The 21,265-nt window shown below is 47.1% G+C and overlaps 1 protein-coding gene across 1 annotated transcript in view; it reads right to left on the reverse strand.

Moving 5' to 3' along the window:
- Positions 1-9,546, reverse strand: part of HCN4 (hyperpolarization activated cyclic nucleotide gated potassium channel 4) — a gene marked incomplete at both ends in the record, with an annotated part of 41,771 nt that extends 32,225 nt beyond the window's left edge. The window contains one exon of the mRNA XM_083371683.1: positions 8,759-9,546. Within this exon, the coding sequence (XP_083227809.1) occupies positions 8,759-9,546 (788 nt within the window). The remainder of the gene's footprint in view (positions 1-8,758) is intronic.
- Between the last annotated feature and the right edge of the window lie 11,719 nt (positions 9,547-21,265).

The raw sequence follows: 21,265 nt of genomic DNA on the forward strand, positions 1-21,265 counted from the left end.
CGAATACGACACCGTTGGATTCTATTTTATTAAGACTTTAAAAATGACTCCCACCGTCAATGTTGGAGATAAAGGACCACAGGTTCAAATTTAGTTAAACGTGAGGAAGTAGACCAAATCAATGGCGAGATGAGGTGAACATCAACGCATTTGAGAATCCACCTTTCTTTGAAGCTGGAAGTTTTCCTCTGCCAACATCCTAAACCAGGGTCCCCAACCCCCGTTCTTTGGACCAGTACCAGCCTGCGGCATGCCAGCAACCGGTCTGCACAAACAAGCAAAGGCCCATCTGTGGGATGCAGGCAGCACACAAAACCATGCCCACTCCGGTCCACGGAAAAACCTCTCTCCACAGAACCAGTCCCCGGTGCCCAAAAGGTTGGGGACCTCTGGGCTAAACCTTTTTAAGCTAGCTTGCAGGGGGTTTTCCTTGTGGCCTTCATGTTTCCAGAGACACATCAACGGAAAGCCCAAAATAAGACTGAGGCAAGATGTCAAGGTAGCTATAATTCACAACTGGGGATTGGATTAACAGGCAGGTTTACCTGAGTTTGCTTAGGAAAGCATAGGGCTGGATTCACTGAGGCTTACTCTCCAGTAAGTCAGTAAAGAATGACTGCCTTTGCAATCTTTTAAGGAGAAAACAAAAGTTTGATCTTTCTGGATAACCACGATCGGGATGCTTCCCCAACCTTCTGCCCTTGGCTTGTATCTTTGATAAGCCAGCTTTTCCATGGCAGCTTGTTCCCAGCCAGGTTTGCATGCCCCACCTTGTTTAATGGGATTCCTCACAGCAGATTCGCTCACAAAGGAAACGTGCGGCCGCCGACAGAAACATTTCAAGGTGAAATGCAACAGCTGCCAGTTCTGTAGGTTGTCCTGCCACCTGGCTGGCACCAGATTGACAGGCAAATCTGTATTTTCCACTGGCCAAAGTAGAAAGAAATAAGACAGTTTCAGCCAAAGGAAGAGATTGATGGGGGACAAATCGAAAAGCAGAGATTAGGAACCCACAGTTTGAATTCCTACCAAGAGAGATGCTAGCATTTCCTTTACACATTCGTGGCTTTTCTTTGCCTTGGGGCCAATGTGCAATTAAATCACATTTTAAAGCGTGCTGAGGTTGGTAGGAAAAGAACAGAAAAGGAGGGAATTTAGCTTTAGATCGAAGGCAGAAGTTAACTCTACATTCTTCTCGGAAGCTTTTACTACTGCTTCTCCTTGGCTTCTCTCAACCCACAGAAGGCCGCTTGTGTTGGGAAGGCCTCGTCTGGGCAAACAGAAGCCACAGAAGGACAGCTAGGCCAAGCCAGAAGGAAACACATGGCTACATTTGTGAAAGCTGGCACGGGGAAAAATATGTCTCCTCATTAACATCAGGGCACATGGTGGGTTCCTCCGCAGTCAACAAACATCCTTTGTTTAGCCATTCGGAAGCCAAAGAAAGGCAGAAACAAAAGCCAGTAAGATCTGGAAGTTCTTCTCCAGCTTGGAGGTTTTAGAGAATAAGGAAGATGACCTTGCTGTTGACTGGAGAAAGAGTGTCTCAAGTCCAGAATGTCCAGAGAGCACGTTGAGAAGCAGCTCAGGCAGATAACTTCCTAATTCAATCATCGAGAAGGAAACCCAAAGATTCTTTTTGCAAGAGGCAACTGGACTTTTTTTTGGGGGGGTTGCCTTGAAGATGTTTTACTCCTCATCCAAGAAGGTTCTTCAATTCTGACTGAATAGTGGGAAATGGATTCCATTCCCCAGTCAAAATCCATCCTTCCTTCCTTTCTTCCCTCTTTCCCTCCCTCCCTCCTTCCCTCCTTCCTTCATTCCTCTCCCTCTCCTTCCCCTCCCTCCCCTCTTTTCTTCGTTCCTTCCTTCCCTTCTCTCTGTCTCCCTCCATCTTCCACTTCCCTTTCTCCCTCCCTTCCCTTCTTTCTCCCTCCCTCCCTCCCTCCCTCCCTTCCTTCCTTCCTCCCTTCCTTCCGCTCTCTGTCTTCCTCCATCTTCCGCTTTCCTTCCTTCCTCTCTTCTTTCCCTTTCTCCCTCCCTCCCTCTTTTCCTTCCTTCCCCTCTCTCTGTCTCCCTCCATCTTCCATCTTTCCTTCCTCCCTCCCTTCCCTTCTTTCTCCCTCCCTCCCTCCCTCCCTCCCTCCCTCCCTTCCTTCCTTCCTTCCTTCCTTCCTTCCTTCCTTCCTTCCTTCCTTCCTTCCTTCCTTCCTTCCCCTCTCTCTGTCTCCCTCCATCTTCCATCTTTCCTTCCTTCCCTTGCTAAAGTCTCTACATCCCTCAATTTAAGAAAATAAAAATTGTGGGCAATCCCAACGACATGAGCTATTAAATTATTTGAAGTCAAATATCGGCGGCTGCCAAGTGCAATCCCAACCGCCAGCCGGGTCAGGGCGGCAAGGAGAGAAGTCACCTTGCTAGGGAACTGGGAGAGCTAAGAAATCAGGGCTGTTAGGAGGGAGACAACAAGTCTTGAGAATGTGGCTTTATCAGCTGGCGGAAGATAAAGCTTTCCCCATTTAGAGGATCTGGGAAGCATTCCGGGACCACCTCGGCAGAGGCTATCAGGACGTGTGAGTGTATTGACCAAATATGCAGAGTGTGAAAATTTAAAGAGCAGATATGAGGTCTGAAGAACAGCCCCGTCTAAGCTCTGCCTACCAGCAGGGTCTCCGAGGGTGGGGGAGGGCTTTGTGACTCCCATTGTGCCCAGACAAACATAGTTATGGAAGAGGGCTGGAATCTGGCCCGGCGTGGCTTCGGTTCCCAACATAGATGGTGGGCCCCCAATTGCATATTTAAGCCTGCTGTCTGGAGATCAGGGCCTCTACAGTAGGAAGCAGAGAATTTCTTTCACCTTGGGGTCCACACTGCGACTTGGGCTGAACTGTGAGCAGCCTTCCAATATCTCCAGGGGCTGCCCCAAAGAAGAGGGAGTCAAGCAATTCTCCAAAGCGCCCGAAGGCAGGACAAGAAGCAACGGAGGGAAAGTAACCCAAGAGAGAAGCCACCTAGAACCAAGGAGAAATTTCCTGACAGTGAGAACAATTCACCAGTGGAACGACTTGCTTCCAGAAGCTGTGAATGCTCCAACACTGGAAGTTTAAGAGGAGACTGGGCAACCACTTATCTGAAATGTTATAGAGTTTCCTGCCTGAGCAGGGGGTTGGACTAGATGACCTCCAAGGTCCCTTCCAACTCTGTTGTTCTGTCATCCTACGGTTCCACTCTCCATAACATCTGGGCTTCGATTTTCATTTTGGAGGGCCTGGGTGGGTTTAAGGACTCAATATAATCTAGGTCCCTATTTTGCCCGCCTGTCCATTAGAAACCAAGAAAAGCTGTCCTAGATTTTAAAGGGGTGCAGCGAAGGCCTTCAGCTCCTGGGAAGCTTAAATTCTTCCTTTTTATTCAAACGCTCGCCAGCCCTTCAACGCTGACAATACCTAGCTGACTTTAGCTGATCTCCAAAATCTAAGCAAGGTCTGACCTGGTTAGTACTTAGATGGGAGACTGCCAGAAAAATTCCAAACTTGAAAAACACTCTGGGAAAAGTTAGCCGCAAAACATCTCCTTGCTGCTGCCAAGAAAACCACATCAAAGTGTCCCTGAAGTCATCCAGAATCAAATCCCTCAAAGATGTTAACACCGTCAATCAGTGCAACATATTGTCTACTCAAACTTCCTTCCTTCCTTCCCTCCCCTTCCTTCCTTCCTTCCTTCCTTCCCTCCCCTTCCTTCCTTCCTTCCCTCCCTCCCTCCCTCCTTCCTTCCTTCCTTCCCTCCGTCCCTCCTTTCTTCTCCTTCCTTCCTTCCTTTCTTCCTTCCTTCCCTCCCCTTCCTTCCTTCCTTCCCTCCCTCCTTTCTTCCCCTTCCTTCCTTCCCTTCCCTCCTTCCTTCCCTCCATCCCTCCTTTCTTCTCCTTCCTTCCTTCCCTCCCTCCCTCCTTTCTTCCCCTTCCTTCTTTCCTTCCTTCCTTCCTTCCTTCCCTCCCCTTCCTTCCTTCCTTCCTTCCTTCCTTTCCTCCCCTTCCTTCCTTCCTCCCTTCCTTCCTTCCTTCCTCCCTTCCTTCTTTCCTTCCTTCCTTCCTTCCTTTCATGGATAAGGAGGCCCTTGAAGTCAGAGTCTCCCACTTTCTAGCCCGCTGCCTTCCCCGTCTCCACCTGCTGTGACATTTTGAACACGACTCTTTCCCCAAAGGAAAGCGGATGATCCGATGCAACTTGGCTGTGTGAGAGAGAAGGCATGCCCAAGAGCTGTATCCCAAATGCGAAAAACAGAGAGATTAATTTCAATTCAATTTACGGTAAACTAGATAAATGATATATACTTTCCAAAATTCTCCACGGGGACACTCAGTTAATGAAAGCAACTCTAACTGCCGATTTAAAGCGCCAACTTGGGAGTCTCCTAAAAATAATAAGAAGAATAACAATAATCTACCCAGAAAAAGTTGCATACACTCCATTCTGGATCACATGAGCCAACAGAAGGGAGGGGGCTGGGATGGAGCGGCCACCCGTATTCCAAGCTCAGGGGTCCCCTCCATCCTAGAGATACAGGCGGTGGAGGGGTGGAGGACATCTGACCCACTTTCAGATCTGAACTTTCATCTCTGTCTTCTTCTACAGTAGCAATTTTAGTCTCATCCCATTCAGCTTCCAGAATTGATCGCGCTGATGGAGAGACACCGATTGTTGCAGGATCCTGATCTTCAGGACTTCCAACAGTTCTCCATCATTGCTGTCGCTGGGTCCCTCCACATGCTACAGGTTGTCCTCTTCTTCTCTCCTCCCCCCCTCACAGTCCACAACCTTAGAGTCTTCTCCAGAGAGGTAGAACTAGAAGGAGACAAGGTTGACCTGCTTTGCCCCACAGACACCCTTCCAGTGTTGTAGGTGGAGAGCTGGGCGAATCTAGGGTAACCCCAAATGGAGAGTCTAGGAGGCATCTTTTCCAGCTAAGCCGTTTTATTAAAACACATAAGCTTCCTTGAGCTTTTAATACAACTTCTGAGTTGAAAAATGTGCTAGTAGACTTCCGATTATGGGCTGTCCTTCCAGAGGGGGTCACAGAGATTACTCCTAGGGCATAGCTATGGGTCCTATTAGTCTTGGGCACTCTGGGTTGCTTCCAATACGTCTCAAGTTGGGGTTACATCTTTGGTCCTTTTGGTCCGTCAAAACGGAGGAGGAAAGCTTTGCCATATTAAGATGTTCTGTCATTCTCAGTGACTAACTAGACATTTCCAGGAGGACTTCAAAGGCACCCTGTTAGGCAACTAGCAACATTCAGAGACCTGCTGAATATGCATGATCTTTTTTGCTCTTGGGGCTGCTAATAACTGATGGTGATTAATATCCCTTATGAATGTGACCTATTTGCCTTTTAAATTCTCAGCCAGGAGCTGCCATCCCTGGCTACAGCAAGGAATTCCAATCGCTCATTCCAGGAGCTGTTTTCTGAGTTATGCAATCAACTAAAAGCATGGACATTCGTTCACCCAGGCTCCCAATATTAGAAGGAGGAAGGCATTTTTTTTTAAAAAAAATATATATATATATACTTCCTTGGACAACTTTTTCAAAACTGTGGCCCTCCTAGGTTTCCCCCCCCCGCTTCCTAGTCAACTTTGTCATATTTTCATAAATAAAGACCAAATGACTGTGGGAAGTAAGTAAGGGAGGGAGGGAGGGAGGGAGGGAGGGAGGGAGGGAGGGAAGAAAGAAAGAAAGAAGGAAGGAAGGAAGGAAGGAAGGAAGGAAGGAAGGAAGGAAGGAAGGAAGGAAGGAAGGAAGGAAAGATAGAAGGAAGGGAGGGAAGGAGGGAGGGAGGAAGGATGGCAGGGGAGGGAGGGAGGGAGGGAGGAAAGAAGGAAGGAAGAAAGGAAAGGAAAGGAAAGAAGGAAAGGAAAAGAAAAGAAAGGAGAGGAGAGAGGAAGGAGGGGAGGAAGGAAGGAAGGAAAGGAAAGAAGGAAATGAAAAGAAAGGAAAGGAGGGAGGAAGGAGGGGAGGGGAGGGGAGGGGAGGGGAGGAAGGGAGGAAGGAAAGGAGGAAGTGAGGAAGGAAGGAAGGAAGATGGAAGGAAGGAAGGAGATGAAAGATGGAAGGAAGAAGAGGCATTTTATTCACTTCTGACAGAGCGACCCAGAAAAGCAGCCCAGGTTCATAACTGACCACTCCACAGTCCAGCTTCAGAATTTTTCCCACGGTAGTGGTCACACCCTGACCCAGAACAAGGCAATGAGAAAACTTTCAAGTTTCGTTTTACTACTGTTTGGGACAGGTTGCACCCAGGAAGTGAGACAAGGAAGGCTGCGGAACAAAGAGGATTGTCTCTTCCTACACAACTCAAGCCGGTTGTGGAGACGGTTGGTGGGGAAAAGAATATTAAATGGCCTTTGCAGATAAGGGGAGTTGTCCAGTTTGATGGGCATTACAGATTAAGGCATTTATAATCACTCCTGGAAGAACAGGAGAGCAAGCCACATCATCCTCATGAATTTCCCAGGTGGAAAAGACAATCCTCCTCCGTGACTAGCTTCCCCGGGACAAATATTTTAAGGTACACTGCTGCAGAAGATGGAGGCTTTGCTTAACTACAGTCATGTGCCTACTAATACAGGCGTCTTCCATCGTTTTCGTCATCCTTCCAAAAACCCACTGCAACTTTGAGTCCCTCCCAGTCGAGAGGAGAGCAGAAACTCCTCAATTCTTTCTGCCTGACCTAACCGATTCCATCGTTCCCACATTTCTGACACACACTTATGACTGCAATGGAAGGGGTGGGGGTGGGGGGGCAGAATGCCCATTGCTAAGCAAGGTGCCCGCTTTTATGACCTTTTCACCACGGTTGTTATACGAATCACTGCAGCTGTTAAGCAAATGACCCAAGGGCGGTTGTAAGTCAGAGACGACCTGTCTGAAATGGGCAATCCTGGTGGAAAGCAAGCGAGCAGCGAAGCTGAAGGAATCCATCAAATACTTTCCCTAATACGTGCTTCGTTTCTTAAGCATCTCCCCCTCCTCCAGCCGATATATTAAAAGCCCCAGACGCCCGCCTCTTTAATTTCTACAAAGTTGTGGTATAAGCCGATTGTAATTAAAATCAACACCACAGGGCTCTTGATTGCACGCTAAACCATCTCTTAAGGCCTGGAAAGTTGGACTGCACAGCAAAGATTGCTTTACAACCAATTAATTCTAACTTTTTTTCCCCTAACCTAACCCCTCCTAGGTGTCCTGGGGTTCAAACAATGAATGGGGGGGGGGAAGGAGAGGGGGAAAAACCACACCAAAGTTAATTTTGCACACTTCTTTCCCTTTAACTTCTCATCTCGTAGGATTCTGACAGTCTGTTGAGCAAAAAAAAAAAAACCTGCCTTAAATACAGATAGCCCTTGGCTTACAACGAGAACTGGGGGGCAGTGTTTCCATTGTTAAGAAAGGCAGTTAAGTGGATCACCCCCAATCTCTTGACCTCTTTGTCACAGTTGTGAGGTGAGCTGTGTGGTAGTCAAGCAAATCCAGCAGGAGAGCTGAATTTTTATACTCGAAGGAACCAAATATATTGGGCAAGTGGAAGGAAGGAAGATTCACTGGGTCTTATTGGATGTGTGGACTTCAGCTCCCAGGATTCCCCAGTCAGCATGCTAAGGAACTTTAGGATGTGTGGATGTCAACTCCCTGAGTTCCCCAGCCACCGCGGGGCATTTCCCTCCTAGGAATTCTGGGAGTTGAAGTCCATGCGTCTCAAAGTTGCCAAGATTGAGAAACATTGATGGATAAAGGTAAAGGTAAATGTTCCCCCGCACATGCGTGCTAGTCGTTTCCAACTCTAGGGGCCGGTGCTCACCTCCATTTCAAAGCCGAAGAGCCAGTGCTTGTCCGAGGATGTCTCCGTGGTCATGTGGCCACCATGACTAGATGCCAAAGGCGCACGGAACGCTGTTACCTTCCCACCGTAGTGGTCCCTATTTTTCTACTTGCATTTTTACGTGCTTTCAAACTGCTATGTTGGCAGAAGCTGGGATGAGTAACAGGCGCTCACTCTGTTATGTAGCACTTGGGATTTGACCCGCCAAACTGCCGACCTTCTGATTGACAAACTCAGCGTCCTGCCTTGCATAAAAGAATCGCACCCCACCGTTGTCGCCATCCCTCTGGTTTATCCCTCTGGCTGTCTTTCTTCTCCTCCCCAAGGCCTTTTTCCTTGTCCCCCAACCACCCACTTTTCACTAGAGGAATCCAGAGGCGACCCCCCTGCACCGAATTCAGTTTTCCACTGGGATTAAAGGATTCCTTTTGATGGGAGAACCCAACTCAAGTCCTTTTCCCCAACTCCCTTGTGGGGTTCACTCCCTCTCACGGCCCAACCCGCCTTGTGGGATTTTTAGGAAGATAATGTTCACCCCAGACTCACTCAGCTCCCCCCTTCCGAGTTATGGGTGGAATATATATCCCACCTAATTGAGCCATGTTAAGTCTCCGGTGGCCCAAATTCCAGAATCAGGGGGACCCCCCCCCTTTCCCGGCGAATCACTTTAACGAAAAGGGGGTACCCTTTGAGGAGCTTTTCGTAGGATAAAGGGCCCTCGGATTCCTGATTTCTGGCACGGATCCCCAGGGCCCGCCAGACAGAGAGACAGGCTGGCAAGGAAGGCCGTCAAGAAAGCGGGAGACGACGGAAAGCGCCGGCAGCTCCAGACGCGCCGTTTCCCGCCGGCAGCTCCAATCCGGATTGAGGCCGCCTCGGGTACCTGAAATCGCTGTAAGGGTGGATGATCCAGAAGCCGGCCGTCTTGACTCTCTCCTGCTCCCGCTCCACCGCCTTCTGGCTGCCGAACATCCGCAGGGAGAATTTGTTCACGCCGGGCTGCAGCAGAGCGCCGAACTGCCGCTGCATGAAGCCGGCTTGGTCCAGCTGCTGCTCGTCGTCCGGGCTGATCTGCTCGCCCGAAGCCCCGACGCCCTCCAGCTTGACGAAGGCCGCGGCCGGCTCCTGGCGGGGGTCGGCGTCCGCCGGGGGCGAGGAAGAGGAGGCGGCGGCGTCGGCGGCGTCCGGACCGTCTGCGAGGCCCCAGGGGCTCCGCTCGTCGCCCGGGGAGGCGGCCTCGCCTTCGTGGCCGATCAGCCGGCGACCCTCGGCCGAGTCGTGCGGGTGGCGGCCGGCCAGCGAGGAGCGGCTGCCCTTCAGACGCCGACAGTCGCCGTTGGTGCTACTTTTCGGGCCCGGCCGGCCGGCCCCGCCGCCCCCCGCCGCCTCTCCCCCGTCTGCAGGGCCGCCTTCCGAGGCTCTGGAGCCCGGCCCGGGCTTCGACGGCTCGGCGGGAGCTCCTGCCGGGGCGGCGGGGACGGCCGAGGGCGAGAGCGGTTGCAGGCGGATGCTCTTGCGCCGCGCGTCCTTGCAGCCGCCGCCGCCCCCTCCTGCCAGGTCGCCCCCCGCGTCCTCCTCCTCCTCCTCCTCGTCCACCAGCGAGGCTTTGGGCGCGATCTGCGGCGGGAGGCTGTAGAGCCGCTTGCGCATCGACGGCGGCAGCCGGTCCATGGCCGGATCCCGAAGAGCGAGCCCCCGGCGGCGGCAGCGGCAGCCGCGGCTTGGAGGGCGGCGAGCACGCGGAGGGGAGCCCCGGCTGCGCCCTCTTCCTCCTCCTCCTCCTCCTCCTCCTCCTCCTCTTCCTCCTGCTTCTCCCCGCCGGCGGGCCGTCCCTCCCCTGGCGCCAGGCTCAGGGGGCGGCCGCCAGCTGCCCGGACGCCCCGCCGGTCATCTCCTTGCTGGCTGGGGGGTGGTGGTCTAGTTCGAGGGGGGGCCCAGCGGAGCCCTGCAGAGAAGCCGCCCCTTCCTCTCCCGGCGAGGTGCGAGGCGGGGACGGCCCCCCGCCCGGCTAGCAGCGGTGGGGCTGGGCCGCCGCCGAGGCCGCCGGACGGGCCCACCGGAGCGGCGGGCCGAGCGGCTTCAGGAGGCGAAGGAGCCGGGGGCACCGCCGGAACATCTGGGCCGGGAGGCTCCCCGAGGGCCAGCCGGGAGCCGCGCCTGCTTCTTCCCGAAAGGCGACGTCGTCGCAACGAAGAGGCTCGGGATGAGGGCGAGAAGCGGGCAAACCCCCCAGCCGCCCCCCGGCGGCGGCGGCTCTGCTCCGAAGCGGCGGCGAAGCTTCTGGGAAGGCGGCGGTCACCGGGACTTGCGCGCCCCGGCTGGGGTTACATCACTGCTGCTGTTGGCTCCCATCTCTCCGGCTTCAGGCAGCAACTCCGGAGCCTGGGAATCTTCAGGAAGGCGGCGGATCCGATTGGCTGGCCACTGGAGTCCCCGCGTCCAATCGGCTGGGTCTACCTGAGCCGGCGCCCGGCTTCTTAAAGGGGCGACACCTGGGGAGGGGGGCGCTCGGCCCCCGGGGAGGGCAGGGGGGAACCGCCGAGGCGAGAGCGAGAGAAAGGAGGGAGAGAGAGAGAGAAAGAGAATGAGGGAGACAAAGAGAGGATGAAAGAGAGAGAGAATGAAAGAGACACACAAAGAGAGAGAGAGAAGGGAGAATGGCAGGAGAGAGAGAGAGAGAATGAGGGAGAGAGAGGATGAAAGAGAGAGAGAGAATGAAAGAGACACAAAGAGAGAGAGAGAGAAAGGCAGGAGAGAGAGAAAGGAGAAAGGCGGGAGAGAAAGAGAGTGAAAGAGAATGGGAGAGAGAGAATGAAAGAGACACAAAGAGAGAGAGAGAGAAAGGAGAAAGGCGGGAGAGAGAGAGAGAAAGAGAGAATGAAAGAGACACAAAGAGAGAGAGAAAGGAGAAAGGCGGGAGAGAGAGAGAAAGAGAGAATGAAAGAGACACAAAGAGAGAGAGGGAGGGAGGGAGGGAGAGAGAGAGAGAGCGAAAGAGAAATGGCCAGAATCAAAAGACAAAAAGCTGGCCAAGCTTCACCCAACACTCCAAAGGTCTAGATTGTCCTTTAGGTGTCCATTTTAACCCAACCCTCTCTTTGCCTCTCCAGGCTTTAGAAAACACCCATTCCAGGTCGCAGGGGACCTGTTCAGCCCTCCCACAAAGGTTTCAGGGATCCCAGCCACCATTGGAGGTTGTTTAAAAGAAATCCCTGGGCTGGCCTTCTTAAAAGAAAAACCTCAAACGGATTGTGAGAGGTCCAGATCCCTCCTGCCTGGCCAAAGAAGCTGTTGTTTCCTTACAGCATATATTTCCAGCAAGCAATTTCCCAGTTTTTCTCCAGAACAATAACCCTGCGAGGTAGGTTGGGCTGAGAGAGACTGGCTCAAGGGCATTCAGCTCAATTCCTTCATTTACCTTCAAACCCGTCACGCCTGCAGGATAGTGACCAGAATGGATATAAAAATGGAAGCCTCTGCTGAGCAGTCCTTGCCACCATCACTGGAGATTTTTAAAAAGAGGCTAGACAGTCGCTTCTCTGAGACGGTATAGGTTCTCCTGCTTCAGCAGGGGGCTGGACTAGAAGACCTCCAAGGTCCCTTCCAGCTCTATTCCTATTTCTATTCCTATTCCTATTCCTATTCTATTCTATTCTATTCTATTCTATTCTATTCTATTCTATTCTATTCTATTCTATTCTATTCTATTCTATTCTATTCTATTCTATTCTATTCTATTCTATTCTATTCTATTCTATTCTATTCTATTCTATTCTACTCCATTCCATTCCATTCCATTCTATTCTATTCTATTCCATATTTCTATTCTATTCTATTCTATTCTATTCTATTCTATTCTATTCTATTCTATTCTATTCTATTCTATTCTATTCTATTCTATTCTATTCTATTCTATTCTATTCTATTGATTTTTTTTGACAGCCCCTCCAATTACTCTAGGAAAACCCCTGGAGTTGCAAAAGGCTTGTTGTTGTTGTTGTTTTTAACTATGGCCAAGTGGGAGCAAACTGGTTTAACAAGGAGTGCTCGGCTTACACTAAACCACCTGTTTAGTGTCTGAAGTTACAATGGCACTGACAAAATTGACTTACAACCAATCCTGGCAGTTAACAACTGTTCCAAGACTCCCCAACGTCACGTGGTCAAAATTCAGGCCCTTGGCAACCAGCATGAATGGTTGCAGCAACCTGTGTGATCACTGTTAGTGATTTCTCAGCCGGCTTCGGACAAAGAAAACCAATGGGGGAAGATTAGATTCAGTTAATGACCACATGGTTTACTTAACAACCGCAGAAATTTGTTTAACAAAAAGATCCTCAAATCAGGGCGTGACTTAACAACTGCCTTGCTTAGCAATGGAAGTTCTGGTCCCGATAAGTGATTGTTAAGTCAAAAACGACCTGTACGAGCTTTTGCAAGAGTTTGAATCTGGACCCATTTCTCCACCTGTCTGTCTGGTTCAGGATGACCCATATTTTGCCCAAAGGGTAGGACAATTAATAAAAAGGATAGTGGCCTCTTAGGGACATCTCTGTTGTGGATGATTTATGAACTTCTTTTTCCTGATGTCCAATTGGCAAAGGAATGCCAACTTGAACAGAATCCTGACAGCAATCTATATAATTGATTGCTGTATAATCTATATAATCGTACATAATTTATCCACTATTACTTTAGTACCTGGCATTTGAACCACCCGATAGCCTCTTTTCTGGACAAACTGTAGGACTTAGATGAAATTACCAACTGAACGACAAGACGGTAATTCTATATAAATTGTTGGAGAGGTTATTTAGTACCTTTTCACGCACTCTGTGGCAAACAGTTAGAAAAGAGAAGCCAGGACAACAATTCAAATGGAAAAAGTAGGATATTAAAAATACATTCCAAAGTCATTTACCTTCCAATGTCCAGGTAAAAAATAGAACATTTGGCCAGATCATGAATCTACTCTTAGGTGATAGTGCTAATGATGCTACCTAGTTGGGTAATGAAACATCTGCAAGAAAACAATGGAGGAGGAGGAGGGGGGGAGCACCAAAGACCTCACTTATCAAATTGATGTTCAGGACCATGGAGAGCTCCATATAAGGTTGAGTTGCCAGGCCACAAAGGAAGACATTTGAAGTGTTTCCATTCTAGGCTGGAGGCTGTCCAAGGAGAGTCAGTAGGTGTGGTGTGTGTGTGCATGTGGAGATGAAGAGGGATGGTGACTATTAAACAGATCTGCAGCTTCTCAGTTTCTCACTTGATCTGTTTGGGCAGAAGGGGAGTCTTCTTTTGTTTCTATTTATGAAATGGATTCACTCCCCCAGTTTTGGTTCGATTCTAGGCAGTTCACAAGTCTAAAAACACATCGACAACAACAGAACACTGTCACAACAGAAACTGTAGCACAATAAAACAAGCCAACAGAGCTAAAGTTGGGACTGATGGCTCCGCAAATCAGACGCTAAAGCTTATGTCTCCGGAAGAGCTGAACAGAGTTGATCTTTTTGGCACATCCATTCATAAAGACTTATGCAAGATCATACCGACCAAATTTGCCTGGTGATTTACTTGTGTGACGTGTTTGGGACATGGTTTGCTAAAGTCACTCTCTAATATTAGAGATATTTGGGGAGAGGGGAGAGCAAATGCATGAAAGAAGAAGAGAAAACCACACGGGAAATTCTCATTGCTTTGAGTCTTTGCTTACCATGAATATAAGAGCCCATTTTATAAGAACACAACATGAACATCAACAGCATGGCCACTCTGAGTGGCTGGAAAGGAAATGAGATTCATCAATCTGTTTTTCTCTCTAGTCTAAAAAAAGAGCAGAGGCTCCATCTGGTAATCTCAAAACAGTATCCGAGCATCTGATACTGTTTTGTAAAAACGGTGTTTCTTCCCTTCCAAATATTTTTTCATTTCATTTTGTTTTACATGTCCCTCAAAGTTTCTGATGGTTGTAGGGTGAGAGATATCTGGTATCTGAACTCTTTAAGAAGGAGGTAAGATGGTCGCAATCTTCATAAAAACAAAATCTCCTTTCATTCCTTCTACCTTAATTTGGAAGTTCTGGTCTCCAAAAAAAAGGTGAAGATCTAAACTGTACAAGATCATAGTCCATGGTGTATTCCTGGGGTTGAATTATAACTGATTTTGCCCTGTTCCTAAGAAAAGTATTTGGGGTCCCACTTGAAGTGAATCTAGGCTGTGAGTTCTAGACTTGTCTTAGGCAGAATGTCAGTTGGACAACCAAGGAAGTGAGGTTTTATGTAACTATATATTAATAATATAGAATGGAATGGAATAGAATAGAATAGAATAGAATAGAATAGAATAGAATAGAATAGAATAGAATAGAATAGAATAGAATAGAATAGAAATCTTTATTGAGAATAGAATAGAAATCTTTATTGAGAATAGAATAGAATAGAATAGAATAGAATAGAATAGAATAGAATAGAATAGAATAGAATAGAATAGAATAGAATAGAATAGAACAATACAGTAGAGGGAAGGAATGGAATAGAATAGAATAGAATAGAATAGAATAGAATAGAATAGAATAGAATAGAATAGAATAGAATAGAATAGAATAGAATAGAATAGAAATCTTTATTGAGAATAGAATAGAATAGAAATCTTTATTGAGAAAAGAATAGAATAGAATAGAATAGAATAGAATAGAATAGAATAGAATAGAATAGAATAGAATAGAATAGAATAGAATAGAATCTGAAAGGGACCTTGGAGGTCTTCTAGTCCAGCCCCCTGCTCAAGCAGGAGAACCTCTACCATTTCAGACAAGTGACTGTCTAGTCTCTTCTTAAAAAACCACATTACATTTCAAATATTAGCAGATGCTCAGGAGGCTAAGATATCAAGGTGGCATCACCAAACATGTTTTGAAGCTCAGCTCATCCCACCAGTCTCTTATGGTGGGGAAAAATGGAGAAAAGAGTGCTGTGAAAGCTTATGGAAAAACAATAAATAAATGACTCAGTTTGAAATTAGATCCCAACTTTTTTTTTTAAAAGATACCTTAATAAGAGAGCGAAAGAGCAGCTACCATTCCTAGCTAATGTCTTAATGGGCTTCGGGTTATTTTTCCGCACTCCAGCATATAATAGATGTTTGAGATGAGGTTACTTGGAGGAAAAAAATGAGTATTTTTTCAAGCTCTCCATCAATTTGAATTTCCCAGAGGGAGGAAGATGCACGAAACATCAGACAAAGAAAATTGTATGAGTTATGAGTACTAATTCTTTTGCCCTATGAATGTGAATCTGTCTGATGCAACTAATATAAACTATTTAAAATTCAGGGTGGGGATGAGGAGGTGTGGATTTTAACGAAGACCGATAAAATGAAGGAGTGGATTCCCTTTAGCCTGTCCCTGGCACTTTTTATGATCAGCAGCATGGCTATATCTGAAATAAATTTTTAGCAAAGCCCGATTAGGCATCCCATCTAAAATTGCTGATAGAAAAAAGGGGAATTTATATTTTTATGGCAGGTTTTTTTCTAAAAACCTTTCTTCCTTACCTTTATTTAAAAACAACACAATTGGGTCAATAAAGTCCACAACATTCTCTTAAAGAAATAACCGAAGTAAAATAAATTAGAGGGAACAAAGAGATTACCAATAGTAATAGGAGCCTTGAGTGAAAATCCAAAATCCAAAATAACTGAAAGAGAAACCCCATTGGCGTTGACAAAAATCACCCTCGGTCAATTGCAAAAGGCAGCTTTATTTGGAATAGCTTACATCCTGTGAGAACACCACCATCAAACAACAACCTATCCCAGGTCTTTGAAAAGAACTCAATGGGTGGATAAAAATACCAAAACCAATCTAAACATCTGGCTGAGTGTTCAGCCCATCATAATAGTACCTTGATGTGGTTGTGGGGCTTACATGGTCTGAGGAAGATGAGAGCTAGGCCCAAGGTTCAACCACACTAGACAGGTCTCACCAGAGGATCTAGAGAAAGAGCATCTGTCCCATAAACAGTATGGGGAAATGTAATTGACAGAAACTCATATCACATTGGTTGCATGGGGATCAACAAGGTCCATGCTAGGTGTCACTTAGACATCTGGTGACGAGTGGGCTACAGGACTCAAGACTGTTGGCTGACCAGCTTCAGGACTACAGGAAGAAAAGTGGAAAAGACTAATGGAAGAAGACTCTCAACGTGGCTAACCGATGTTGTAGCTGATGCAGACCAACATCTGGTTGAAAACAAGCATCTCTCTACCTGAGTAGAAAGGGAACAGCTGAGTAAGCCTCCATGAACAACTAAGGGGCAAAACCTTGCTGTCACTGACCTTGAATCATCTTGGAAAAAGCAAAGAAAATGTTTTCTGGATGGGATACCATTAGGTGATCCCAAGGGGATAGGCTAGATGGGGAAGTTAAAAAAAAAGTCCTTGGAAGAAGACAAGGGATGATCGTTTCCACGAAAACAAGCTAGATGTACTCACGAAGCCACCAGGACAGAGGACCCCTTAAAGGTGCAACATTGCTAAGCATGGGTTAGATGCCACTGCAAAGTAGCTTTTGAAACTAGATTTTAAAAAATCCCTATTTTAATGATGCAATCTATTCTATCTATTGATTTCCTAAGGCTTTATAGAAACAGCACCATATACACACACACTGTACCAGGTTTTCCATATTTCAATTGTTCAAAAGTCCACAGCAAAACAGTTACTGGGGATCAAGCCAGGAAGAAAAAGATAATTTGGAGTGACTTTCCATTTTAAACGTTTTCTTCTGAGCGTTGCTTTCTGACACTTGCCTCAAACAAGGCCTCTTCCTCTCATATTCAACATTGATTTTTCAATCCTGTGCATTAGAGGAAAAAAATGGTGTTTTTTTTCCTCACTTGTCTGCAATGTTGTTGTTGTTAGTTGCGAAATCGTGTCCGACCCATCGCGACCCTATGGACAACGTTCCTCCAGGCCTTCCTGTCCTCTACCATCTTCTGGAGTCCACTTAAGTTCAAGCCTACTGCTTCGGTGACTCCATCCAGCCACCTCATTCTCTGTCGTCCCCTTCTTCTATTGCCCTCAATCTTTCCCAGAATTAGGCTCTTCTCCAGTGAGTCCTTCCTTCTCATTAGGTGGCCAAAGGATTTGAGTTTTAGCTTCAGGATCTGGCCTTCTAAAGAGCTGCAATAGGCATGTTCAAGGACACAGATTGTTGGGGGCAATTAAGCTGACTTTGTAATAATGCCGCTTGGGGGTGTGTGTGAAAGCCCTAATAAGCAGGCATATACATAGAATGAAGGCTACTGCTAAGCTTGTAAGCCGCCCTGAGTCTTCGGAGAAGGGCGGGATATAAATGGAATTAAAATAAATAAATAAAATAAAATAATTCTCCTCTCCTATAACGATGTTGATGTTTGCAAAGCTTGACGTGATCATTAAAAGCAAGACACGGGGCTAACCAGATCAGCACCCTGCGCTAACCACAAAGACGCCAAGTGTCAGAGCTGGGCTAACTCCGCTACAAAATCTTTATCTGGGCTACTCAAGCACGCCAAGTGAACATCACCATTGATCGACCCAGTTAAGAAACGGGGAAACTTCCCTGAAGAAAAGATGCATCAGGGAGAGAGGATGAAAAGAGAGCATTGACTCACCTCTGGGAAACTTCAGCCCACGTGAGCCAGATTTCCACAAGGGCATAAATTACAAGTTTAAGCTGAACTGCCTGGTGTCAGAGCGAGCTTTACTTCGGTGGAATCAGACCGTCCTCTGCAAGGGGGGCTTTCCAAGGTGTTTCTGCTTTGGTTTGGTTTTTTGCAAAAAGGGAAGTGAAGAGGAGATGAGATAGGATAGATAGATAGATAGATAGATAGATAGATAGATAGATAGATAGATAGATAGATGATGGATGGATGGATGGATGGATGGATGGATAGATAGATAGATAGATAGATAGATAGATAGATAGATATAGATAGATACAGATAGATAGATAGATGAGAGAGAGAGAGAGAAGGATAGATGGATAGAGATAGATAGATAGATAGATAGATAGATAGATAGATATAGACAGACAGACAGACAGATAGATAGATAGATAGGTAGATAGAAGATAGATAGATAGAAGATAGATAGAAGATAGACAGAGAGAGAAAGAGAGAGAGAAGGAAGGAAGGAAGGAAGGAAGGAAGGAAGGAAGGAAGGAAGGAAGGAAGGAAAAAAGGAACAAAGGAAGGAGAGAGGGAAGGAGAGAGGGAAGACTGCAAGGGAAATCCTGCAAGTGCAAGAGCCTGCTTTAAAAGCACCCACAACTTTGGAACAGGAACAGAAAACTCAGAGATTTTATATATATATAAAATATCTTGGAGTGACTATTACTGTCCTTATTATCCACAACAACGGAGCACACAAAGGTTCTGTGTGCTTGTCCAGGTAGAAGTAATCAGATGGTTGGGTTGCTCGGAGTGCTTCTGCATGTGTGTTTTTAGGTTGGGGGGAGGGAAGAATTGCCACCTCCTGGAGTATGAAGCTCCCCTCTCCCCTCCCCGAGTATTTTGACCTCCACGTTTCTCCAGACACACACACACACACACACAGGCACAGTGTCACGTAGTGATCTTAATAAGTCAGTCCACGTCCATTGTCCACGCTTCCTTCTCTGGCTCTTCAGGGGAGAGCAGAAGAGAACACAACTTTGTGTGGGATGTCTGAACATCAAGGGCTCACATTGCTAAGCAACAAGAAAAGTAGGAGCCAAGGAGAGACTTGCAAAAATGGAATAATATATATATATATTTAAAAACAACAACAGATCCCCCCAAACCCAAAAATACTGTGTCAGTTATCGTTATCAGCAAAAGTCATCTGAACTGGAAATTTAGCCCTCTTTTCCACTGCATATTTTTTTTCTACCACTAAAAGTTGCCTGCAGAAGTAAAGTGTGGAGGGGGGAGAAAGAGGATTTTCATACCAGCCTTTCACGTTTTTCCTGGGAGATGTGACAGCGCCACCTAGTGGGGAAGGATGGTTCTGTCCTGGTCTTCTCCTGATTAGGCCAGGCAAAACGCGCAGAGAAATGTCAAATTTGTGTCTTTGGGTAACATAATGAACAAAGATTCTTCCCCCACCCCACCCCTATTCTTTTCAGTAATCTCTGCCACGAGGACAATTGGACAAGCGATATTGAAAAGGTCGAGAGGGTGGCCTGACCTCCTGAATTGTTGAACGTGAACAAGTCCAAATGCAGGCTTCTCGCGGCTCCACTTTGAGCAAAGCGCAGAGAAGAGCAACTCAGATGATTAAAAGCCGGGGGACAAAAACTTATGAAGAACGGTTGCAGGATTTGAGTTTGGCTAGTCTAGAGAAAAAGAAGGACTGGGGGGAGGGGGCATGATAACAGTGTTCCAGTATCAGAGGGGCTGCCACAAAGAGGAGGGGGTGTCATGTTATTCTCCAAAGCACCAGAGGGAAGGACGAGAAACAATGGTTGGAAACTGATCAAGGAGAGAAGCAACTTGGAATTAAGGAGAAACTTCCCAACAGTGAGAACAATTAACCAGTGGAACAGCTTGCCACCAGAAGTTGTGGGTGCTCCGTCACTGGAGGCCTTTAAGAAGAGACTGGAGGGCCTGGCTGGGTTTAAGGACACAATATAATCTAGGTTCCTATTTTGCCCGCCCGTCCATTAGAAACCAAGAAAAGCTATCCTAGATTTTAAAGGGGTGCAGCGAAGGCCTTCAGCTCCTGGGAAGCTTAAATTCTTAATCTATTCATACACTCTACTGGCCTGTTTTCCCTTCTGTCATTCCTGCCAGGCAGTGCAGTCAAGAAACACCAACCATGAATACTACGGCTACCTTTATGGTACGGTGACAACAGCAGAAGCTTCTCTGAAATCTCACTGATTAGAGAAACGCAAGTGCATTTTGATAAAAACACCCGTCCTCTCAGCGTTTGGTTATCTCTGCACCGATGCAAGAGTGATTCTGGGTGATCCAGTTTGTTGTTGTTTTTTGTAAGCAGAATTTGATCTTATTCACAGGTCTTCTATTTTTTTTCTCGCAGGTTTTAAATGTATATTCCACTCATCTCTTTTTTGTTTTCTTGTATCAGAGGAAGGAAGGAAGGATGGAAAGGAAGGAAGGAAGGAAGGGAGGGAGGGAGAAGAAAAGGAGGGAGGGAGGGAGGGAGGGAGGAAGGAAGGAAGAAGGAAGGAAAGGAGAGAGGAAGGGAGGGAGGAGAGACAGAAGGAAGGAAAGGAAGGAAGGAAGGAAAAGAGAAAGAAAGAAAAAGAAAGAAAGAAAGAAAGAAAGGGGAGGGAAGGAAGAAAGCAAGAAGAAAAAGAGAAAGAAAGAAAGAAAGAAAGAAAGAAAGAAAGAAAAAGAAAGAAAGAAAAAGAAAGGAAGGAAGGAAGGAGGAAGAAGAAAAGGAGGGAGGGAGGGAGGAGACAGAAGGAAGGAAAGGGAGGGAGGGAGGGAGGAAGGAGAGAAGGAAAGGAGGGAGGGAGGAAGCCAACATTAGACATGCAGCAAATAATGTTCTATTATGGCATATTTTATGGTGGCCTTGGCTTTTCAAATGTCCCTGGAAATACCCAGAATAGATGTTTCATCTTAATGCATGCTGAGTATATTCAAAAAGACGAGAGGCGAGCTGTCGTCTGCTACAAAGGCAGAGGGAAAGTTTCCAATGCAGCTTGGAAGAGGCTGCTCAACACGGCCCCAGGGATCCCTCAGCAGCGAGAAACGGGACAAAGTCACAGCAGGGAACGACAAAACACGCCACGCAAAGGGCAAGGCAAGGTCTCGCCTGGAAAAGGAGCAAGGTGCAGAAGGGAAGATGCCATTTTAACGTGGACTTATTAGACAATAATCCCTCTTAGATGGAAAAGGGAAGATGTGTGTGTGTGTGAAGAGAAATGGAATGTAAATATGCATTCCCCACAATCCTTTCGTTCTTGATTTTTCTTTTATCCAGCTTTTATTCAATTTATATGCTGCCCACCTGACATTTTCAAAGGTAAGAGTCTGACTTTATACCGTAACGTACGTCATACTCCTACCTCCTTCTGATCCGGTGAGGTAGGCTGGACCGGGAGTGGGAGGCTGGCCCCAAGTCACCCAGCAGGCTTGGCCCAAGGCAGACCTAGAACTTGCCAACTTCTGGTTTCTAGGCCAAGCCCTTCACCGCTACACCAAACTGGCTCCCGATGTATTTTTTTTTTTAAAAAAATCATATTGTAACCATAATCCTGGGTGGCACGCAAGCCAATAAAAACACCCTTCCCCACAAACCATCAGAAGCAAGGCCGGAAGGAATGGTGTCTAGGGCCAGCCTCTCCCATACATCCTTGTGCCGTCTTCTGGGCTCCAGTCTCATCCCA

This window comes from Vipera ursinii, assembly GCF_947247035.1.
Source record: "Vipera ursinii genome assembly, chromosome: 11".
In the NCBI taxonomy this organism is placed as follows: Eukaryota; Metazoa; Chordata; class Lepidosauria; order Squamata; family Viperidae; genus Vipera; species Vipera ursinii.